A 24,592-nucleotide genomic window follows, 5' to 3' on the forward strand; every position below is an offset into this window, starting at 1 on the left:
GTTTTTACCAAAAAAAGTTCTACATTGGTTTCATCTGACCAGATGACATTCTCCCAATCCTCTTCTGGGTCATCCAAATGCTCTCTAGCAAACTTCAGATGGACCCCGACATGTACTGGCTTAAGCAGGGGGACACGTCTGGCACTGCATGATTTGAGTCCCTGGCGGCATAGTGTGTTATTGATGGTAGCCTTTGTTACTTTGGTCCCAGTTCTCTGCAGGTCATTCACTAGGTTCCCCCCGTGTGGTTCTGGGATTTTTGCCCACCGTTCTTGTGATCATTTTGACACCACGGGGTGAGATCTTGTGTGGAACCCCAGATCGAGGGAGATTATCAGTGGTCTTGTATGTCTTCCATGTTCTAATAATTGCTCCCACAGTTGATTTCTTCCCATCAGGCTGCTTGCCTATTGCAGATTCAGTCTTCCCAGCCAGTGCAGGGTTACAATTTTGTTTCTGGTGTCCTTCAACAGCTCTTTGTTCTTGGCCATAGTGGAGTTTGGAGTGTGACTGTTTGAAGTTGTGGACAGGTGTCTTTTATACTGATAACAAGTTCAAACAGGTGCCATTAATACAGGTAACGAGTGGAGGACAGAGGAGACTCTTAAAGAAGAAGTTACAGGTCTGTGAGAGCCAGAAATCTTGCTTGTTTGTAGGTGACCAAATACTTATTTTCCACCATAATTTGCAAATAAATTCTTAAAAAATCAGACAATGTGATTTTATGGATTTTTTTTCTCATTATGTCTCTCATAGTTGAGGTATACCTATGATGAAAATTACAGGCCTCTCATCTTTTTAAGTGGAAGAACTTGCACAATTGGTGGCTGACTAAATACTTTTTTGCCCCACTGTAAGTAAGGGCCGTCCATCCATAAGGCTCTTCCTTTTCCCCCAGGTCCTCTTCCCTCTCCCTCTACTTTCCACTCCTTCCTTGTAGGTCTATGTACAATTACATACATAAGTCTGTTTTCTAGAAGTGGTACACACCCAGGCGGTGGCCACCAATGAGTTTGTATTTCAACAGCCGGCACCTTAATTTGAATAGTTGCTGCTTTCTTGGGATTATTGTTATTATTAGTTTTGTCCTAAAGAAAATAGTTGAAAGTTACGTTTTAGAGTTTTTCTCCTAAGCGATAGTCAATTTATAGTTAAAGGGGAACTCCAGTGGGGAAACAATTTTTTTCATACCAACTGTCTCCAGAAAATTAAACAGATTTGTAAATGACTTCTATTAAAAAATATTAATCCTTTCAGTACTCATCAGCTGCTGTATAATACAGAGGAAGTTGAGTTGTTCTTTTTTGTCTGACCACAGTGCTCTCTATTGACACCTCTGTCCGTGTCAGAAACTGTCCAGAGCAGGATCAAATTCCCATAGCAAACCTCTCCTGCTCTGGACAGTTCCTGACATGGACAGAGGTGTCAGCAGAGAGCATTGTGGTCAGACAAAAAAGAACTTTACAACTTCCTCTGGAGCATACAGCAGCTGATAAGTACTGGAAGGATTAAGAATTTTTAATAGATGTAATTTACAAATCTGTATAACTTTCTGGCACCAGTTGATGTGAAAACAAAAATTAGTTTTCCACCGTTATTGTTTTTATCTTTTTTAAGGATCATAGGAGATGACAGTGCCTCGTGGGCCATTTCCTTTGTTAGCTGCAATGGAAAGGAGTCTGCTTTGGAGAACTGCAGTGTGAAAAATACCGGCCTGTGTGGCACAAGAGAAAGAGCAGCTGTTATTTGCCAAGGTAAAAAGTTTTATTGCAATTACTTTATAATATTACTATACACACACACAGGCTACACACATATATATATATATATTTTTCATCAAGCATTGGGAGACGGTTAAAGGGAATCTGGCAGCTCTTAGGCATTAACTAAGTTACTGAGCTAATGTTATATAGCTGATTATGCGATAAAGACAATGGTACCTATACCCTAGAGGACATGCGACGTATATGTGCCTGGTCCTAAGCGCACAGCGATGTACTTGTAGTGTACAGTGAGCCTATGAAGCGAGACCTTATTTTATAGACTGTGAATAATGGCTGCTATTAGCATCTATGGACTCACGGTTAATGACAGATAATGGTAATCCCGCCTATGTCTGTCATTATCCCCTTAAGTGCCATTGTCTATAGCGATAATGACACTTAAGTGCCGCAGTGAAAGTCCCCCTAACCGTTTGCCACCACCGAAACATATATGTGGGGTCCAATCAGTTTGAATGCTCTCTAGAGGTCTGCTCACTCGCTCCATTCAGGTCCCCAGGTCCAACCTGCTCATAGTAGATAAATTGTTAATAACACTGAGTTAAAGCTATGCTATTCAGTATTAGCAATTTAATGATTGCATATAAAAGTTTTATTTTATTTTATTTTTTTATAAACTTGGCCCCCCGCCCCTCTAATAAAAATAAAATCATGCCCCTTTTTCCATTTTTTTTAAATAAAAAAAAACCCAAACCCCTACATATTTGGTATTGCCACCTGCATTAAAGGAGTAGTCCGGCGCGCACTTTTCTCATTTTATCCGGTCCGGGCTGCCAAAAAAAAGAAAACAAACTTTCTCTTACCAGCCAACGAGCCCCCGGAGCTCCGGTACACTCCGGTACAGGTGTTCGGTCGCTGGGCTGTATTCTTCTTACTTCCTGTTAGCCTGGCACATCACACGGAGCTTCAGCCTATCACCAGCCGAGGCGGGACATCGCTGCGGCCGGTGATAGGCTGAAGCTCCATGTGACGTGCCGGGCTAACAGGAAGTAAGAAGAATACTGCCCGGGGACCGAACACCTGTACCGGAGTGTACCGGAGCTCCGGGGGCTCGTTGGCAGGTAAGAGAAAGTTTGTTTTCTTTTTTTTTTGCAGCCCGGACCGGATAAAATGAGAAAAGTGCGCGCCGGAGTACTCCTTCAATATCAGAACCAATAAAATATAGGCCCTGATTTTTTTCTCACCAGATATTTTTCCACTGTATTTACTAAGGTTTCCCTCCATTTTGGACTTTTCCCTACTTTTTTTTTTTTACACATGCTCTCAGCTGTAGGGTTTTCCTCAGCTCAAATCCACCACATTTTCTGTGGAAATGTTGAGATTTTTCGAAAATGTTGGGGACATGCCCCTTTTAGGCGACCACACCCCCTTTCCCCAACTGCCATGCCCCTTTTCGGGGTTTCTCTTTAAAATGGAGAGTTGGTTGGGGTTTTTTCAATTCTGGCGCAAATTCGGGCGCAGACAGAATTTCTGGCACAATGTGCCGGAATCTGGCACGCAACCCAACAAAACAGGTCAGGTTTACAATTGTAAATCAGGGCTATAATGTTTATAACTATGTACGGTAAATGGCGTAAAAGCAATAAAAATCCAAAATTGATGATTTGTGGTCACATCGTATAAATAATGGAATAAAAAGTGATCAAAAAGCCACATATATGCAAAAAAGCGAAAAATTTTCTAGGAATCAGAATACGACAATTGTAAAGATAATTATTTTGTTTAAAAGGTTTGACTTTTTTTTAAAGCAGAACAGTAGTAGAAAAGCATGTAAAGATGGGTATAATTTTAATCAGTGGTGCACTGAAGTGTAATTTCAAAAAAAGGTCTACTAGCTCCATATATATTTATCACATGCCATGCAAGTGCAACAAATAGTTTTGATACATTTCCCCCAAAAAGAATGCAGCTCCTCATGCTCTTAGATAATGACAATAATTTTTCTATATGCAGTATATTATATTTTGTATGGAGTAGTAAAGAGAGATCCTTTTTATTGTTTGATGCATAGTATATACGTCCTGTGCTAATCTGAAGAATGCTGGAGTTCAGGAATCTGGGACCTATACCATAGACCCAGATGGTGTTGGCCAAGGAGAAAGTGACTTCCCTGTAGAGTGTGATATGGCATCAGACAGTACTACAGGTAAATATATATATATATATATATCTACAATATACCATTCTAAGTTAAAGGAGAACTCCAGCATATAAAAAATTGTTCCCCATACTGCCGGCAGTAACAAAATAAAGATGTACATACCTTCCTTCGCTCCTCCGGGGCCTCAAGTAACCGGCTCCGGTCTCCACCACGGTCCTCTTCCTGGTTGCTGTTGGCCGGCGAGTCATACTGCGCTCAGCCACTCACAGTGAAGTCCCAGCTTGTCTGGCGATAGGCTGAGCGGCAGTGTGACGTTTTCGGCCCCGGCAGCAGGTGCCGGTGTAGTGAAGAATTTAGTATCTTGAAGTGTTCTCACACTGCCGCTCAGCCTATCGCCGGCCGAGTGGGGACTTCACTACGGCCGGTGATTGGCTGAGCGCAGTATGACTAGCCGACCACCGCCAACCAGGAAGAGGATCGTGGCGGAGAACGGAGCCGGTTACCGGAGGCCCGGGGGAGCAAAGGAAGGTATGTACATCTTTATTTTTATTTTTTTCTGGCAGTATGGAGGACAATTTTTATATTCTGACGTTCTCCTTTAAGTCCCTGTTAGTTTTCACTTTACAATGTTACTTGACTCAAAGGCATTCACATTGTTTTTTTGTGTTTGTTTGTTAGCTTCCTTAATGCTAAATTAAGTTACTTTCTAAATAGTCTTCAGTAAAATGTTTCTACCATGTGTCAGACAGACTTTTTGCTCTCTTAGATACTGACAGGGAGGGGAAAGGAGTTTTACACAGAAGGAGCTTCCTTTCTACACAGCCCTTGTGATTCTCTCCATGCAAACTGTCTTTTGTGTGGTATTCTTCTTGTCTATAGCCTGTGGGAGCTGTCCTCCAATGATCCTTTTCCCCTGTCCACAAGCCGAGCAGGAAGTCAGTCTGACAGCTTTATCTTATCTTTCTTTGAGTAGCTGTTACCGTATTTATCACCTTATAACACGCAGCGGCTTTTGCGGGGGCCAGAATTTATCAGGGTATACCACGCACCGGCCTACAAGATGCACCCTCTTTTTACAAGGAAATTTGGGTTAAAAAGTTTTTTTACCCAAATATTCTTGTTAAAATGAGGGTGCGTGTAGGTGCGTGTATACCCCCGATAAATACAGTACATGGTAGGACCCCTGTAGTGAAAAAGAATTTAGAAAGTTGCAAAATTTTGCATTTAGGTAACAAATAAATCATGAAAATATAGCACAGGTTTCCATATCCTTTAATGCACTACATAGCTAGATAGATACAGCAAAGGCGAAACACAGCAGCACTCCAGAAGTAATGGGGAATGGTGGCTTTATTATCACCAAAGAATGTACAGCGATGTTTCAGCCACCTCACGTGGCCATCATTAAGGCTTGATGATGGCCACGTGAGGTGGCCGAAACATTGCTGTACATTCTTTGGTGATAATAAAGCCACCATTCACCATTACGTCTGGAGTGCTGCTGTGTTTCGCCTTTGCTGTATCCAGAGGGGCCTAGGACCGGGGTCCAAACACAGCTTGCACCCACCTACTTGATTTTGAGTACTGATCTACCTGCCAGCTATAGATAGATAGATACAATTAAAGGGGTATTCCAGGCCAAAACTTTTTTTATATATATCAACTGGCTCCGGAAAGTTAAACAGATTTGTTTACAGATTACTTTTATTAAAAAATCTCAATCCTTCCAATAGTTATTCGCTTCTGAAGTTGACTTGTTGTTTTCTGTCTAACTGCTCTCTGATGACTCACGTCCCGGGAGCTGTGCAGTTCCTATGGGGATATTCTCCCATCATGCACAGCTCCCGGGACGTGACATCATCATTGAGCAGTTAGACAGAAAACTTCAGAAGCTAACAACTATTGGAAGGATTAAGATTTTTTAATAGAAGTAATTTACAAATCTTATAATATAAAGTAGAGAAAAGATGGTGGCTATGGCACCTAACGGTCTGTTAAACAATGCAATGAATAGAATTATAAGAGGTCCCACAATTATCCAAGAAAATGTATAGTGGTAGTCCATATACATGAAGAATATCCTGCGTAACAGTGGTGCCTGGACAGAATAAATGCAGTACAAAAAATGCCAGTAATAAAGAAAAGGGGTCCGGCAACTCACAGTAAGACGCTAGCTGCTAATCGACACGAGGTCCGTCCATGGGGCAGGAGAAGGTGAGGGAAGCTCAGGAGGCGATTAACCGGTTGATTTCGTGCACATGCACTTCATCCGGCCTCTAAAATTACGTCATCGCAACCCCACTTTTATATCCGGATCAATTCGTTCACGTGACCCAGTATATGTGGAAAAAATCGAAAACTTTATTGAAGTCCTCAAATAATCAAAAAAGTGCAAAAACTTCATAAAATATATAATAGAGCACAGGACAAATTTTCATATCCAAAAATAATTATTCAATAAAAGTTAGTTATTCTATAAAGGGAGAGAGATCAACTTTATCATTCAAGCCTGCCGGCCCTTGAGCTCCGAGGCGAAAAATCCACTTGGCTTCTGCACGGATTAACATTGCATCCCGGTCTCCACCATTCTCGGGTGGTTTAACTCTTTCTAGGCCTCCGAATCACAGATGATTGGTATTACTGTTCTGACATTCTTGCATATGTGATATAAAACGGGTTGTACCGCGGCCGGTTCTAATTGTATATAAATGTTCACGAAACCTGGTGTTCAAATTTCTTTTTGTTTTTCCAATATAAAATCTCCCACATTTACATAATATGAAATATACTACAAAAGTAGATTTACAAGTTATTAATTCCGGAAATTTGTGCTTATAACCTCCCAAGGACACTTTTTCAGTAGCTGCGTTAAATTTACAATAACCGCATCCACCACATTTTTTGTTACCTTTCGGTTCGTATTTAGTTAACCAGTTCCTTTAGTTGCTGTTCACATTTATTCTCATCACTATTTATCCTTTTCAATCTTGTCATTTGGCTAAATGGTATAGAGTCTTTTATGTTAGTTGGATGTGAACTACCGTAATGTAAATATGCATTTTTTGCTATTTCTTTGCGAAAACCTTCTGTTTGAATAACATTATTTCTGATAGTGATGCGTACATCCAAAAAATTCAAAGTGTTGCCCCCAAATGCACTGGCGAAAGTCATATTTTTATCATTGACCAAATTCAGATAATTAACAAAATCGTCAAACCCCTCTTTTGAACCCTCCCATACAATCAATATATCGTCTACATATCTCATGTAGCCTTTTAATATTTCTGATGAATGGATTAGATGTTGTGTATATATATTCACGTTCAAAGATTGGCAAAAATAGATTTGCATAAGTGCAAGATGTAGGTGTCCCCATGGCCGCTCCATATTTTTGCTTATACCAACTACCGTCATATCGAAACGTGTTGTTTGTTAAAATAAACATTAATGCCTCACATATGAAATGTGTAAATTGTGGAGATTTATCAGTCTCAGAAAGGGCTTGTTGAATCGCCTGTATACCCGCACAGTGTGGTATGCGAGTATACAGGCTCTCGACATCAATAGAGCATAACTAGTATTCTGGTTGCCAAGGGAAACTACCTAGAAAATCAAGTAAATCTCCCGTATCTTTAAGGTAGGACGGAGTAGTTTCCAAAATAGGGCGCAATATCCAATCTATATACTTAGATAGGTACTCAGTCACGCTGCCCATACTTGCTACAATTGGTCGACCAGGTGGATTAATTAACGTCTTATGTACCTTGGGCAGTATGTATATTTTAGGTTTCGAGGGATTGAGTGGAATCAATTTCTCAGCTTCTTTTGTATTCAATACTCCTTTACTTACTTGTTCTCTGAGAAAGGTACGTAATTTTTCTAAGGTTTTTTTAGTGGGATCGCTAATTAATTTTTCATAAGTATTCTGGTCACTAAGTTGGCGTGTGACCTCTTTGTCGTATTGTTCAGCGGACAATATAACAATACTCCTGCCCTTATCAGAACAGGTTACTATGATATCAGGTCTCGAGGCAATCCAGTCCAGTGCTTTTTTTTCCTGTATGGATAAATTAGGAGTCTGATCAGGGTAAATCAGTGCTTTAACTTCCCTTAAAACTGCATTACCAAATAAATCTAGAGGGGATCCGGGGGCTATTGGAGGGTTAAAGGAGGAGGGTTTCCCTTTAGTGAACCTAGTCCCATCACTCTCGCCATGTGTATTAACATCGGCGACCGTGGTGGAAATTTCACTTTCAGCCAAATTGGCAAGTGCATGTACAATCTGTAACTCTGAACTATTAAAGTCATACGAAGGTATAAAACCCAATGGTCCAATAGTGCATGGGACATTATCATTCTTTTTAAAATCTTCACCAGTGCATTTGGAAAAAAACTTCTTAAGATTAATCTTTCTCATAGCTCTAAAAAGATCTATTTCAAATGACACAAAATCTAAATTTTTCCTAATTCCATAGTTCAAGCCTTTAGACAAAACTTCGTAGCACATCTGCGGTATTTCTATATCTGACAGGTTAAGAACTAATCTATCTTCTTCTAATTCCTCCAAGATACCGTTTTGCGTTTGTAATAGGGACGGTGTTGATACATTTCTCTGTTTTTTTCTTCTTTTTCTTCCACCCCTCCTCGTTCTTTTTCTAAAGGGCCACTTGCTGCCTGTTCACACCTTGAGTTAGGGGCGTCTTTAGACGATTCGTCTGAGGTGTCTGACTCAGTGGTCCAATAATCGGGGCTTCTTTTCTTTTTATTATTTCTTTTCCTATAATTAGTGTTCCTACCTTTATTATTCATATTGCTTCGCCAAGAAAATTCATTATTAGTGTCATAATCTCTTTTATCTCTAAGAAATGTATCCCTTTTCTTCTCTTTTATTTCTGCTTGGAGTACCAAATTCTTTTTCTCTAGATTTAAAAAAAAATTCTCATATTGACTTGCTGATACTCTTGTTTTATATTCCTTTTTTAAATTTAATCAAATCTTCTATAATATTATTGTATTCTTGTTGGTTCTTCTCCAGAATAATCTTGAATAAATTATTAGCATGAGTAATATGTGCTGATTTCCCTGTTGCTATAAATGTGGGATCATTGAGGAATTGTGAAGGTATTTTATATGCTCGTAAACCTCGAGGTGCCCGTCCGCAATCATAATAGGCTTTTAGCGAGTTAATTGTCCAAAATGTACATATTTCGCTCTCCATAAGATTAAAAATCCTTCTTCCAGATTAAGAAAAAGAGGCTATCCCAACCAGGTTTTGCGACAATGAAAGGAATAAAATTGATAATTGCTCTAGGAAAGAATTAATACAGGGAAGTAGAAAGAAAAATGAGAATAAAAATAATGAAAGATGTTTTTTTGCATTCAAGAATAGTCAAATGAATTATGCAATAAGACGTGCTATTTTGAATAATTGGTTTTTGCTCCAAAACGATATTGACATCGCTGAAATAACTAAGGAGTATCCCATTATTACATACAGAAAAAATGGAACCATTTCTGATTACATCAAAAAGAATAAAAGAAAGAATACTGTGCAAAAAACGCAAAGGAACTGGTTAACTAAATACGAACCGAAAGGTAACAAAAAATGTGGTGGATGCGGTTATTGTAAATTTAACGCAGCTACTGAAACAGTGTCCTTGGGAGGTTATATGCACAAAGTTCCGGTATTAATAACTTGTAAATCTACTTTTGTAGTATATTTCATATTATGTAAATGTGGGAGATTTTATATTGGAAAAACAAAAAGAAATTTGAACACCAGGTTTCGTGAACATTTATATACAATTAGAACCGGCCGCGGTACAACCCGTTTATATCACATATGCAAGAATGTCAGAACAGTAATACCAATCATCTGAGATTCGGAGGCCTAGAAAGAGTTAAACCACCCGAGAATGGTGGAGACCGGGATGCAATGTTGATCCGTGCAGAAGCCAAGTGGATTATTCGCCTCGGAGCTCAAGGGCCGGCAGGCTTGAATGATAAAGTTGATCTCTCTCCCTTTATAGAATAACTATCTTTTATTGAATAACTATTTTTGGATATGAAAATTTGTCCTGTGCTCTATTATATATTTTATGAAGTTTTTGCACTTTTTTGATTATTTGAGGACTTCAATAAAGTTTTAGATTTTTTCCACATACACTGGGTCACGTGAACGAATTGATCCGGATATAAAAGTGGGGTTGCGATGACGTAATTTTAGAGGCCGGATGAAGTGCATGTGCACGAAATCAACCAGTTAATCGCCTCCTGAGCTTCCCTCACCTTCTCCTGCCCCATGGACGGACCTCGTGTCGATTAGCAGCTAGCGTCTTACTGTGAGTTGCCGGACCCCTTTTCTTTATTACTGGCGTAATTTACAAATCTGTTTATCTTTCCGGAGCCAGTTGATATATATATATATATATATATATATATATATATATATATATATAAAAAAAGGTTTTGCCTTGAATACCCCTTTAACATCTTATATTCATAGAAGCAAAAAGACCACACAATGAGTGATGAAGGAGATCAGAGAAGCCTTCATTTCTTATTAAACCTCTTTATCTTAAAATACATTTCTGTTTGTATTGTCATTCTTTAATCATCACTATTGGGGGTAGGGTGGGGTACAGTTCAGGGCCATGAACTATATACTGCCTAATATTGTGGCAATCACATGGTTCATGGCTTCAGGATAGGAATGTACGGTGAAGGAGGGTCTGGGTGTTGTACACCTATTGTACACCTCTGAGCTAAGTGTGAAGTAAGTGGCAAAATGTAAGTTGGTTGGAGGACTCAGTATGTGTATAAAAAAAGGGTTTAAAGAGACAATAAACTCCCTGCCCAACCCGCCATTTTTGTGGAAAGTGTGATTATATTATTTATGCCTTGGTTTGTCTGATTTGAGGCTACATTCAGTTGATGGCTTTTTGTGTAACATGATGATAAAGTGCCATGTAAGCCCAATGGCAGGAAAAAAAAATCACTTGTGAAAAGGTATAATCAACTTTGCAGAACAATTGCACTTTGGCTAGAGGGAGGTATGACCAGGACTTGAAGAGAAAATTGCTGTGTTGCCCATAGCAACCAATCAGATCGCTTCTTTCATTTTTCACAGGCCTTTTCAAAAATGGTTTTGATAAATCTCACCCTTAGTCTACAAGTATTCAACTATGTAACAGGAATGACTTCGGGGGGGGGGGGGGGGCGGTTTGCGGGCAATGCTGATCAAAAAGACAGACACCTTTGTGGGACTTCCTGTTGGTATACTAATCAGCAGCTGCATAATTTAACTTATTAGGTCTTCTTATAGATGTAGTAGAGGAAATCTCTAGGAAAAGCTGTTAGACAATTTTAATATGCTAGACCGATTGAATTATGCCTTATTCAAAGCCAATTATTGACAATTATTGATAGCCCAACAGTATGTTTAATCATTAACAGATAATTGTATTGACTTATAATATGTGTCATAGGAAGATTCTTAAACTTTTACAAACACCTTTTTTCATGTATTTATATTTACAGCATAGTATTGCTTTTTAGGCATAACAATTGTTGGACATGATTCAGAAGGCAAAGAAAGAGTTTCTAGCTGTCAGACTCCTGGCTGTTATTCTAGGGTCATCACATACAAAGCTACTTCCTTGGCTCAGCTTTACACCCTGACTTCCATTTCTGAACACTGTGAACAGTTTGTTAAAGTAAGTCCACACAGGTTTTTAGTTCATGCATTACTACTAGAGATGAGCGAACTTACAGTAAATTCGATTTGTCACGAACTTCTCGGCTCGGCGGTTGCTGACTTTTCCTGCATAAATTAGTTCAGCTTTCCGGTGGGCTGGAAAAGGTGAATACATTCCTAGGAAAGAGTCTCCTAGGACTGTATCCACCTTTTCCAGCCCATGGGAGCACCTGAAAGCTGAACTAATTTATGCAGGAAAAGTCAGCAACCGCCGAGCCGAGAAGTTCGTGACAAATCGAACTTACTGTAAGTTCGCTCATCTCTAATTACTACATTCAATCAGTAGTGGTTCAGGGTATTGAGGGGGTAATAAGTATAACCTTTTTTAGTTCTTATACACACAGGAATATTTTTTCTAATCTTTATTTTCAGATTGTATACTTTTGTTACTCTATTTTATGTATATGATAATAGGGGCAGCATTCTCGCCTAAGCTGCTGTACTCATAAATTTGTATTTTAATCAAATCACTTATGATATTAAAGTGTACCTGTCATTATAAAAAAATTTTGGTATGTTATAAACATATGAACCTTTTCACTCTAGGTCTGTGTTCAGATCCTGACCAATCAGACCAGGGCAGACTCCGGATGTAAGTCTACGGGATTGTCCTGCTCACATACAGTACTGAGACACTTCTGTGGATGAAAACTGTTGACATGTGCCTAGAATATGCCAAAAGTTTTTATAATGAAGATAGATGCTGAGGTCCACTATCTTAACAGTGTACTTTTAAATAGTATTGCTTTCAGTGTAAGAAATGATGTTTGCAGTATAGTAACTGTATAGAGTTATAGGGGGTCATTTACTAATCTTTTCCCGACAGCTATTTGTCATTTTTTTTGCGATATTTAAAGCGCACAATGTCTGCCTCATGGCGCAAGCTATGTGCCTTTATGCGACATACTTTTCCGACCTTCCCGACATTTTCCCTTAGGAAACCGAAAAAGGGGTGTGTTCCTGACATTTTGGCCAAACCCTACCAATTTATAAAAAAATAAAAAAATAAAACTAGTCGGGTTTTTACCATTATAAAACCCACAACTTGCAGCCAGGTTGTTTCCCCCCCCCTCCTATCCCCTGCCATTGGTCAGTTTACTTACTGACCAATGGCAGTTGGAGGCGGGGGGGTGGAGTTACCATTCAAATCCCCGCTTGGCCAGCCCCTGGATGTCAGGACAGGGTGGGGAGATGATCACTGCGGCGGCGGGGGTTACGGGTACCTGGCGGCAATATCGGCTGCGGCATCTGTGGGGACTTGCAGACGGGACCTGCAGTAAGCATCAGACGGTGACAGCGGTGGAGGCAGTAGTGACGATCGCCTCCACCGCTGCCTCCAGACTACAACTCCCAGCATGCCCAGAGACTGTCTGGGCATGCTGGGAGTTGTAGTTTTGCAACATCTGGAGGGCCACAATTTGGAGACCATTGTGTTTTTCCAGATGTTGCAAAACTACAAATCTCAGCATGCCCACACAGTCCAGGCATGCTGGGAGTTGTAGTTCTGTAACATCTGGCCCTTCAGGTGTTGCAGAACTACAACTCCCAGCATGCCTGGACAGTCCCTGAGCTTGTGACTTGAATTTTTCCTGCTCGGGTTATTAATTTATGTCTTGCACCCGAAAAAACATTGTGTGAGCGAAAATAAGAATTGCGCATAAAATGTGAGCCAATTTAGTAAATGTGAAGGGAAAGAGGAGTCGGGAAACAGCCAAAACCGACATAAAAATATTGATGAGTTATAGAACATTTTATTCAAGGTTTGGTTCACTGTAGTTTAGACCTTAACTCTAGCCTATTTATAAAGAATGAGAGGGAGATTTATCAGAACCTGTCCAGAGGAAGAGTTGCTGAGTTGCCCATAGCAACCAATCGCTTTTTTTTAATTTTTCAGAGGCCTTTTCAAAAATGAAAGAAGGGATCTGATTGGTTGCTATGGGCAACTGATCAACTTATCTTCTGCACACGTTTTAATGAATCTCCCCCAATATTCCTTAACGCAGTAACATTTATAAGGGATTTTGAAGGTGTATTCTTGAACTATCCAGAACTGTCATTACTGCTATAGTCGTGAACCCAAACAGGGAGAAGACTGTGATAACATGTCCCATATTATGAAGTTTAAATGCAAACAGGCTTTCTGTTCATGTTATAGTTAGACTGCCGGCATGTACGCTTTTTGGACGGACCATGGGGATGGTGGGTCTCCAGAGATGGAGAACAGATTCATTCATGGGGTGGAGCCAGCACAAATAGTGGAAGATGTGCGTGTGGAGAAAATGGTAAGGCATTCTAGAAATCTGGAAAATTCTGTACCGCTCTAAAATTCTAAATATTTTTTGTCATTTTACTCTCTTCAGGATAGGCTAAACAGTCATACAGGTGGTCATCTTATTGGTGGCTTATTTTTAAATATAGGAGTCCGTTGATCCAGGTGTTAAATCATGTAACCAGATGTCCGACCAGAGCCCAATGCGTCTACTATATGGCCTGGAAGTAACTTTTACTATTCATTACTATAGCGCTGACATTGTGTGTCCAGAAGAAATGAATAGTTGCTGTACAGTCCATTGTATAGAGACATGGTGTAACAGCAAAACCAATAGGGATCCCATCTTGAAAAAAAAGCCACCAATAAGATAAGTACCAGAATGGCTGTTTAACTTATCCGGATAACTACTTGGGGTATAATAAAAATTAAAAAAAAAGAACTCTAAGGAGTGCTGCTTTAAACCATACCTGTCATTTCAGGTGGATATTCAGGATAAGCTGCCGTGTGTACATTAAAAGGCTTGATAACAGAAGATAAAAGCATTTTTGTCTTATAAAATATATTACAAAGTTTCTTATATTCTCTTATACTATTGATCTATGCAAAGTTTGTTGAAATGACAACGCTTATTGAAGCATTTATGGAAAAAAAAATACCTATAGTATTTCTTTTTCTAATTTGTAACCAAACACTAAAAATTTGTTTAAACATTTTTACAGGTTTTTGAGTAAATCTGCTCGGTAAAGTATAAATATCACTGAAATATGTGGCTTTTTTCCATCTTTTACCAGATACTAAAATTAAAGGAGATATCCAGTGGTGAAAAACGCATCCCCTATTCTAAGGATAGGGGATACGTTTCAGATCGCTGGGGGTCCGACCACTGGGGCCCCCCGCGATCTCCTGTACGGGGCCCCGGCAGCCCGCGGGAAGGGGGCGTGTTGACCACCGCATGAAGCGGCAGCTGACACGCCCCCTCATTCGAACTCTATGGCAGAGCCGGAGGGCTGCCTTCGGCAGTCTACATCTCTTCCATAGAGTTGTATTGAGGGGCGTGTCGGCTGCTGCTTCGTGCGGTGTTCAACATGCGCTATCTGGCCAGCGAGCCGAGGCCCCGTACAGCGAGATAGCGGGGGCCCTAGCGGTCGGACCCCCCGCGATCTGAAACTTATCCCCTATCCTTAGGATAGGGGATACGTTTTTCACCCCTGGACTACCCCTTTAAGGGTATGTACACTTGTTCAGATTTTTACTTGCAATTGCTAAATAAGAAACCACAAAATATAAATGGAGAAAATTTATAATGGAAACACTAAAACTTCTCTTTTGAAACCCATTTTTGGCTTTGTATTCAATAATTATAATTGGAAACTTAAAAGTGTGAACACAACCTGAATGATGAAATTATACCAAACAGGTATAATATTAGTTATCATAAATGCTTATACAAATCAATTTAATTTTTTTTTATATTGCTCATATTAGTTATATGGATATTTAATTGCATTTATTTATTTAAGAAGTTAGTCTATGAAATTAGAAAAATGATAAGGTTACTGTACCATAACATAACATGGTCTATGCCTCTGTTGAGCAGTATGTAGTGTCACTGGGTTCAGTGCTGTTCAGTCAGAGACATGAATTTTATATGTTGACATATGTATGTAAAGAGGACATGTTTAGATCATGAAAATGCTTATGTTCTAACATTACTCTACATGTATACACTGTCTAGGTGAATGTGCCTTGGGTACCACTACTTGTAACTGTGATGCATATGACAATTTGTGGAGAATGGATGAGGGAGCCATAACAGATAAGTCTACTCTGCCGATTCAGGAGTTTCGGTTTGGAGGCACAAGTAATGTGCCATTGGCAATGGTATTCCACCGCATAGGCAAGCTCAGATGTTGGGGAACCAGTAAGTCAGCATCAACTGATACTACAGATCCTTCTTAATTGTTTGCTTCTAGTATTTATCCTGATGTGATATAAAATCTGCCCAATGTTTAAAATACTATAGTAAGTCTTAACTTGTCATAGAGATGATTAAAGGGGTACTCCCCTGTAAACATCTTACCCCCTATCCAAAGGATAGGGGATAAGATGTTAGATCGCCGTGGGTCCCACTGCTGGGGAACCCCGGGATCACTGCTGTGGCAAACTCCGCTCCTTGCCTGATGACTGGCGATTCCGTCCGCCACGCCCCCTCCATTCACGTCGCTGCTGGGCCGGAGATCACGGGGGTCCCCAGCCAGCGGCAGGACCCCTGCGATCTAACATCTTGTTCCCTATCCTTTGGGGATAAGATGTTTACAACAGAGTACCCCTTTAAGGCTATGTGCACACTTTTTTTGCACTGATTGGTCCCTTAACTGGGCAGAACACAACAGACACCACGGACAATTGACTTTAAATGGAGTCTGTCGGTTTTCCGTCTGGGGTCCGTTGTTTTAAAACATATACACTATATATCACATATAAGTGAGTACACCCCTTTATTATATCTTTTCATGTGATTTTAACTTTAAATTGTAAAAACAACCTGACCCCCCCCAAAGTTGCAAAATTGTCTTCAAGTGGTTAATGTAGTTGTTACCTCAAAATAACTTAACATACAGTTAAACCTCCCAAAGTTTCAATAATTTGTGTGACCACAATTATTTTCCAGCACTACCTTAGGCCTTTCGGGCATGGAGTTCACTAGAGCTCCACTGGTTGCCACTGGAGTCATTGTTTACTTGTCCATGACATCACAGAACTAGTGAATGTTACAGACGTTACGCTCCTCCACCTTCCATTTCAGGATGCCCAACAGATGCTCAATAGTGTTTAGGTCTGGAGACATGCTTGACTAGTCCATTGCCTTTACCCTCAGCTTCTATATCAAGGCAGTGGTCTTGAGGTGTGTTTGTTATCATGTTGGAATACTAGCCTGCAGCCCGGTCTCTCAAAGGAGTGGATCATGCTCTGCTTCAGTACATCACAGTGCATATTCAGGTTCATGGTTCCCTTAATGAATTGTAGCTCCCCAGTCCCAGCAGCACTAATGCAGCCCCAGACCTTGACACTCCCACCACCATGCTTTACTGTAGGAAAGACACTCTTTGTATTTCCCACCTGGTTGCTGCCACATGAGATTGACACCATCTAAACCAAATAAGTTTATCTTGGTCTCATCGGACCACAGGGCATGGTTCCAGTCATCCATGTCCTTAGTCTGCTTGTCTTCAGAAGACCGTTTGCAGGCTTTCTTGTGCATCAGGCTTCCTCTTGAGACAATAGCCATGCAGACCAGTTTGATGCAGTGTGTGTGGCATATGGTCTGAGCACTGACAGGCTGACCCCCCCCCCCCACACGCTTTCAACCTCTGCAGCAATGTTGGAAACACGCATACATCTCTTTGCCAAAGACAACCTCTAGATATGACATTAAGCATGTGCACACAACTATGGTCAACCATGGCAAGGCCTGTTCTGAATGGAACTTGAATGTTCTTGCCCAATGTGCTGCAGCTCAGTTTCAGGGTCTTGTCAATCTTCTCATTACCTAGGCCATCTTAATGCAGAGCAACAATTTGTTTTTTCATGTACTCAGACAGTTCTTTGCCATGAGGTGCCATGCTGAACTTCCAGTGACCAGTACTAGGAAATGTGAGAACACCCCTGCTCCCCATTCACACCTGAGACCTTGTAAAACATTACTGGCTGTGTGTTGAGTTATTTTCAGGGGAAACAACATTGAACACTGTAATACGGGCTGTGCACTCACTTATCTTAGATATATGTCCCCTGATCTTGGACATTGGGAGAAGGAAGGATTGGGCATGTTAGATTAAAAAAAAAAATACTTGCTTCCCCTACAGTCTCCATTTCCAAATATGCAGCAAGCTCCATTGTAAACTATAATATACTCATTGTCCCTATAGAAGTAGCCTGTAAAATATGCATGTCTAATGTCCTTGGCTTCTAAAATCCGACCTTTAGGCTTCAGATTGCGAAATACTGATTTTCTGTGTGAAAGTTTCAGAACCTCCAGTACTAGAGTCATGTGCTGCTCTAAAAGAAGCTGGAATTACTGACTCTGGACGATATATAATAGACCCTGATGGAGTTCACAAAGGTGTCCCTAAATTTGAGGTCTTCTGTGACATGTCATCACATTCAGGTAATCCTTTTCTTTCTCATAAGCCATAGATTTACTCACAATATGAAATGTTCTAACTCTTGTAATGATCAATAAGTAATCATATTTTCAAGGACATAAATAGATTACCAAAATCTGGACACTTCGGATGCTAAATTGGGAAGCAAATGGCAAACTGGAATATATACAATGCATTTGGAAAGTTTTTAAACCCTTCCCCTTTTTTCACATTTTGTTATGTTGTGACCATGTGGTAAAATAATAAAAAAAAAAAAATAATTTCCCATCATTCTAAACACAATACCCTATAATGAGAATGTAAAAATAGAATTTTATACATTTCCATAAATTTATAAGCTAACATTTTACAGACATAAGTATACAGACACTTTGCCATGATACTTAAAATTTAGCTCTGGGGACCTCTCATTTCTCTTGATCATCTGAGATGTTCCTATACATTGATTGGAGTCACCTGTGGTAAATTCAGTTGATTGGACAGAATTTAGAAGGACACAGCCCGGTCAATATATGGTCTTACAATTGACTATACATACCAGAGCAAAAAAACAAGCCATGAGGGGGAAAGAACTGCATGTAGACATCAGAGACAGGATTGGAGAAGGGTACAAAACATTTCTGCTGCAGTGTTCGTTCACAGTGGCGGGAAGAGGGGTGTGGGTATTAGGAGAGCTGTCCAATAACCCAATGGTTTATTCTGGCTGAATTTCATAGTCCCTGTGCGCAGATTGGAAGTTCCTCCTAAAGATCAATCTTCACTGCATCACTTCTATCTGTCCTGGGCTTTATGGCAGATTGGCCAGAAAGAAGCCTATCCTTAGTAAAAGGCACATGAAGCTGAATGGAGCAAAATGCAGACATATTTTTAGACTGGGCCGAATGTATCTTAAGCCGAGGAAGTGGTTGTTACCACGAAACATGTAGGGGAGACATTGTGTTTGTGGATTTTAATAGACAGCTTAGTTTCCCTCATGTGTGGTATACTGAAGACGCTGGTGACACAACCTCAACTCTGTATAAGAAAGAATAATAACATTGAAGGACTGTGCTGAAATCTTTTAATACACTTGTTATAAGACCTTTTAGCATCATTTAAAGGGAACCAATCATCAGATTTTACCCTATATAACGCTTGGCAAAGCGTTATATAGGGTAAAATCTTTATTTTCACCATTCCCGGGGGATGCTCCTGCCCCCAGGGATGGTGAAGATATGAAGTTATAAACTAGTCACTGCCGCCACCGTAAGTAGTCACCTGGGCGGGGAGCTCTTCTCATCTACTCCAGTTCTTCGGCCGGCAGCGACGCCCCCTCCGCTTGATTGATGGGCCGCGTCATCGCTCTGCTCCGTCTGTTTAGTGAGTGGAACAATGACACGGCCCATCAATCAAGCGGAGAGAGCGTCGCTGCCGGCCGAAGAACGGGAGTAGGGGAGAAGAGCTCCCCACCCAGGTGACTACTTACGGCGGCGGTGACTAGTTTATAACTTCATATCTTCACCATCCCTGGGGATAGGAGCATCCCCCGGGAATGGTGAAAATAAAGATTTTACCCTATATAACGCTTTACCAAGCGTTATGTAGGGTAAAATCTGATGATTGGTTCCCTTTAAGAAAAGTGAAGTTTTATAATACACTAAATAAGCAGGGGGATCTTTTTGTTTAGGGTTTTATACCCCATCACCTAGATGACTTGGTGACTGAGGTTTGGTTTTTGTATTCATTTGTACCCTTTCCCTGCCTTGGGCAACTTGTGTGCTGTCCTTAGTAAAAGGCACATGACGCTGAATGGAGCAAAATGCAGACATATTTCTAAAGAAAACCTGATCTAGAGTGCCTGGGACCTTAGACTGGGCCAAATATTCACCTTCCAACACTTACTCTAAGCACACAGCCAAGACAACACTGGATTCGCTTAGGAACAACTTTGTGAATGTTCTTGAGTATCCCAGGCAGAGCCCTAAATTGAACCAAATCGACCATCCCTGGAAAGACCTGATAATGGCTTCTACTTACAGTCCCATTCAACCTGATTGTGCTTAGGAGGATCTGCAGAGGAATGGCTGAAAATCCCCACTTCTAGCCATACAAACCTTGTGGTATCATACCTTTTCAATAAATTAGCAAAGATTATTAACATTCTGTTTTCACTTTTGTCATTATGGGACATCCCGTGCAGAATGATGTGGAACATTTAAATTTAGGTCTATGTACTGTATTTATGGTAGTGTATCCTGACCAGGGACAGGTACTGCATGCCCAGATGCAATTTACTTTATAGAATATTACGACTGTATCATGCAGACTATAGGATAATCTAGAACTGCAAAATGAACCAAAATATATGGGAAAATGTTTTTTTTTGCTGTTTAAAAACACATTAAACATGTTTTGAAATCATTAAGTAAAACTATCAATGTAAGTGGTATATGTAAAGTGAGACTTATTACTACAAGCTACAGACTAAACTAAAAAGCAATGTAAAAGATATGGCCCATGATGCTTTAACCTGCAGGTTATAATAAATGAACATCAAACTTGAAAAACGTGATCATACTACTTCCAACTTCAGCCTCTTTTGTGGATGATGTGGAGAGAGAAAGGTGTAAGAAAGCAATAATTGTGGACTTGCGGGACCCAACCCAAAATGTGCGGGTGGTCAGGCGCTATGCCTGCGGGTCCTACAGATCTTGCAAAATCCTGCAGCAGCCCCAGCCTCAGTCTCACCCTCCACTTACAGTCACCAGCTTCTGCCTTAGGTCCGGACTCACCAAGGTGGGGCTGCTGCTCCTCTAAACTTGTCTCCTCCCCCCACTGCCATTTTATGTATTTGGATACCCGCTCAGCCTTCCCTGGAGGATCAGTGACCGTCCATCTTCTTCTGCTGCCGCCGCCCGGGCCTCGTATGGTAGGTCAGAATGTCCAAACTCACTGTGCACTGAGCTGTGGCATCCTCCCAGGGCCTCTGTGTCTGCAGTCTGCTCTGCACTGCTATACACTTGGGGGCATGTGCAGGGTAGACTGCAGACAGAGCATTGCACCCTAGTGTCTTCTACAGATCTTAGGGTGCAATGTTCTGCAGTCTGCACATACCCTCCCATGTGTATAGCAGTGTGTGTATGTACATTCCTATACATGTGGGGGTATGTGCAGAGTATTGCACCCTAGTTTGCACATACCCCCACCTGTATAGGAATGTACATACACACACTGGGAGGGTATGTACATTCCTATACATGTGGGGGTATGTGCAGAGTATTGCACCCTAGTTTGCACATACCCCCACCTATATAGGAATGTACATACGCACACTGCTATTCACATGGGGGGGGTATGTGCAGACTGCAGAGGATTGCACCCTAGTTTGCACATACACACACTGCTATACACCTATACACGTGGGAGGGTATGTGCAGAGTATTGCACCCTAGTTTGCACATACCCCCACCAGTATAGGAATGTACATACGCACACTGCTATACACATGGGGGGGTATGTGCAGACTGCAGAGGATTGCACCCTAGGTTCTTCTACAGACCCTAGGGTGCAATGCTCTGCAGTCTGCACATACCCTATGGGAGCTTCATATGCCATAAAAAGTAATAAAAAGTCCCATTAAAACAAAAGTGGCACCAATAAAAATTACAGATCCAGATGGAAAAAATTAGCCCTCATAGACCAGGTATATGCAGAGCATTGCATTGTTCAGTGACCCAGGGCCCCTGAGTTTGCACAGTCACTGCTATTCACATCTGTACATACACTAGAGTGCAATGCTCTGCACATACCCCCATGTATAGCAGTGTGTATACCACACACATTGTTATACATGGGGAGTATGTGCAGAGCATTGCGCCTTAGTGTCTGTACATTTCTATGTTAGAGGGTGCGGGTGGGATTCGACAAACATTTCAGCAGAAGCGGGCGGGAGTAGAGGAAACACCCTATGGGAGCGGGCAGAATTGGTCAAAAAAATTATCAGGAACAGGATTGAAAAACCAGTCCCCCACAGGGCTCTACTTTAGACCAATGAATGGAGTCTATGTAACCTCTAGGGAGGAGATTCATCATAACTTGTGCAGAGGAAAGGTCGACCAGTTGCCCATAACAACCAGTCAGATGACTAATTTCATTACTGAAAAGACTTCTGAAAACTAAAAGACACACGGTGGTAAGTGACAGAACATCAGTGGGAGCTGCTGGTGTTACAATAGGGAGATGTCAAACAAGTAGAGATATAAACTGCTTTTACATAACGGATCCAGCAGCAAGGACCAAAATAATAAAGTGAAGAAAAAAACTCCTAAAGAAAATATGTGAAAGGAAATTCTAATCCAGTAAGGATAAGAACATATGGGGGGAGAGTAATTAAAACCTAACTTTTAATGAGTTACGCTAAAAACGGACAAACACTGTCCAAATATATAAACATATAATATTATGCCGAATATATCCAAGGGGTAGCTGATACAAGTCACCCAGTCAAACAGTGAGCCAAATGTTACCAAGGGGCCAAGATTCTTAGCCCAGGGCGTAACCTCTAGCAATGCATGAAGATAACACGTAACTCATTAAAAGCTAAGTTTTAATTACTCTCCCCCCATATTTTCTTATCCTTACTGGATTAGAATTTCCTTTCAAAGAGATGTCAAACAAGACAGTTCAATATATTACAAAGGAAACCACTAGAGATGAGCGAACTTACAGTAAATTTGATTCGTCACAAACTTCTCGGCTCGGCAGTTGATGACTTATCCTGCATAAATTAGTTCAGCTTTCAGGTGCTCCGGTGGACTGGAAAAGGTGGATACATTCCTAGGAAAGAGTCTCCTAGGACTGTATCCACCTTTTCCATCCCTCCGGAGCACCTGAAAGCTGAACTAATTTATGCAGGAAAAGTCATCAACTGCCGAGCCGAGAAGTTCGTGACGAATCAAATTTACTGTAAGTTCGCTCATCTCTAGAAACCCCCATAGTAAGTACAGTATGCTTCTATAAAATATATACCTGATACTTTATATTACTTACCTTCAACTAAATATGCCAATGCATGACTGTAATGTCACCATGGGTTAAATAAATCCCTGGATGATCTTGGAGATGTGAATATAAAATTAAGATCAATATAATGAATGACTGACACTGCTGGATATGTATACTGTGTGAACACAGTAATAATCAGGAAGCAATATAGCCGATTTTCTTGCTGTTGTAACGTGGTAGACATAAGTATATGCCTTAAAGAACTATATATTAATTTCCCCACTTGTCACAACCATGAACTGTATGTCTCTGCAGGTATAACAGTGATAGGCCATAACAGTGAAAGACGGATGCCTGTGAGTCCATGTGAAGAGGCCGGGTGCTACAGACGAGAACTGATATATTCTGCAGACCTATTGCAGCTCAATGCTCTGACTAAAGTGTCACAAAGCTGTGAGCAATTTGTGAGGGTAAGCATTATGGGGGGGGGGGGGGGGGAAGGCAACACAGGACACAGTGTATGCAAATAACTAGGGATGCACCGATATATCGGCGGCCGATACATATCAGCCGAAAATAGCTATTTTGGGGAAATGCCGAAACAACAAAAAATTTGCCGATAATGACCCACCTCCCCTGCCCGCCCACAGCTCAAGTTACAAACACTGCCAGTGCCCACCAATCTGAAGCCCCCGCCACTTGCTGTCACTCTGCCAAGACCGCACTCAGACTGACCTTCTGTGCGAGCGGCGAAAATTCTCCCGTACAGTGCAGGTATAGATGGCCACATTGAAAATGAAGGAGGGAGTGGGGGGGATCGGCACAGCTAAATACCTTCAGGCACACCCCGCACCTCTAATCCATTTATTTCCTGTGCTTACAATCAGCTCCTGGCAGGATAATCTTGCAGCCGGCAGCTGTCTTTTGACTTGATTCCAGCCTGGATGTCTGAGGCACTGCAGAGGTAACTCCGCTCCCCCCACACCACCCCATTCCCAAGACCATCCCAACTCACCATCTCCCGCTGGCCGATCCGCTCCGGGGCCGATCCGCTTCCTGTATACCATTTACCAAATAGAAAAACCTGCTATTGGCTATTTCAAAATACAATAGCCAATCTATTTCAAAATACAATAGCCAATCCGCTCCTCTGCAGATAGTGGGCGGGTCCAATAGCCAACCTGCGATTGGCTATTGCATTTTGAAATAGCCAATAGCAGGTTTGCTATTGTTTTCAATTACTGCAGTATGATCTTACCTTAGTGAAATAGTAGAGGCGGTGATGGGAGAAAATTGCCAAAGAGAGAGCGGGGAGGAGCGAGGGCAGAGCCCGAGTTGAAGCCACGCCCCCTCATCCCCCCTCCCGGAGGATGGAGAGCGGAGAGCGGAGCGCTGCATTTTACCAGAAGACGGGGAGAAGTCATTTTCAGTTTCGGTCGGACATTTTTTTTATTTCGGTTTCGTTTTGGTTCTGAAATTTCCATTTCGGTGCACCTCTACAAATAACCGGAGTGATGGGTGTATGGTTGGCCC

General features: G+C 41.2%; 1 protein-coding gene across 3 annotated transcripts in view; it reads left to right on the forward strand.

Annotated features, from left to right (window-relative positions):
- The window catches only part of LOC130273681 (uncharacterized), an 84,470-nt gene that overhangs the window by 53,736 nt on the left and 6,142 nt on the right, over window positions 1-24,592 (forward strand). For 2 of the 3 annotated variants that reach the window (XM_056520889.1, XM_056520887.1), the window contains exons 6-12: window positions 1,618-1,754; window positions 3,793-3,927; window positions 11,440-11,597; window positions 13,794-13,920; window positions 15,646-15,831; window positions 17,935-18,078; window positions 23,375-23,529. In XM_056520889.1, coding sequence (XP_056376864.1) covers window positions 1,618-1,754; window positions 3,793-3,927; window positions 11,440-11,597; window positions 13,794-13,920; window positions 15,646-15,831; window positions 17,935-18,078; window positions 23,375-23,529 — 1,042 coding nt within the window. The remainder of the gene's footprint in view (window positions 1-1,617; window positions 1,755-3,792; window positions 3,928-11,439; window positions 11,598-13,793; window positions 13,921-15,645; window positions 15,832-17,934; window positions 18,079-23,374; window positions 23,530-24,592) is intronic. The other variant, XM_056520888.1, reaches the window with a different exon arrangement.

This window comes from Hyla sarda, chromosome 5 (genome assembly GCF_029499605.1).
Source record: "Hyla sarda isolate aHylSar1 chromosome 5, aHylSar1.hap1, whole genome shotgun sequence".
In the NCBI taxonomy this organism is placed as follows: domain Eukaryota; kingdom Metazoa; phylum Chordata; class Amphibia; order Anura; family Hylidae; genus Hyla; species Hyla sarda.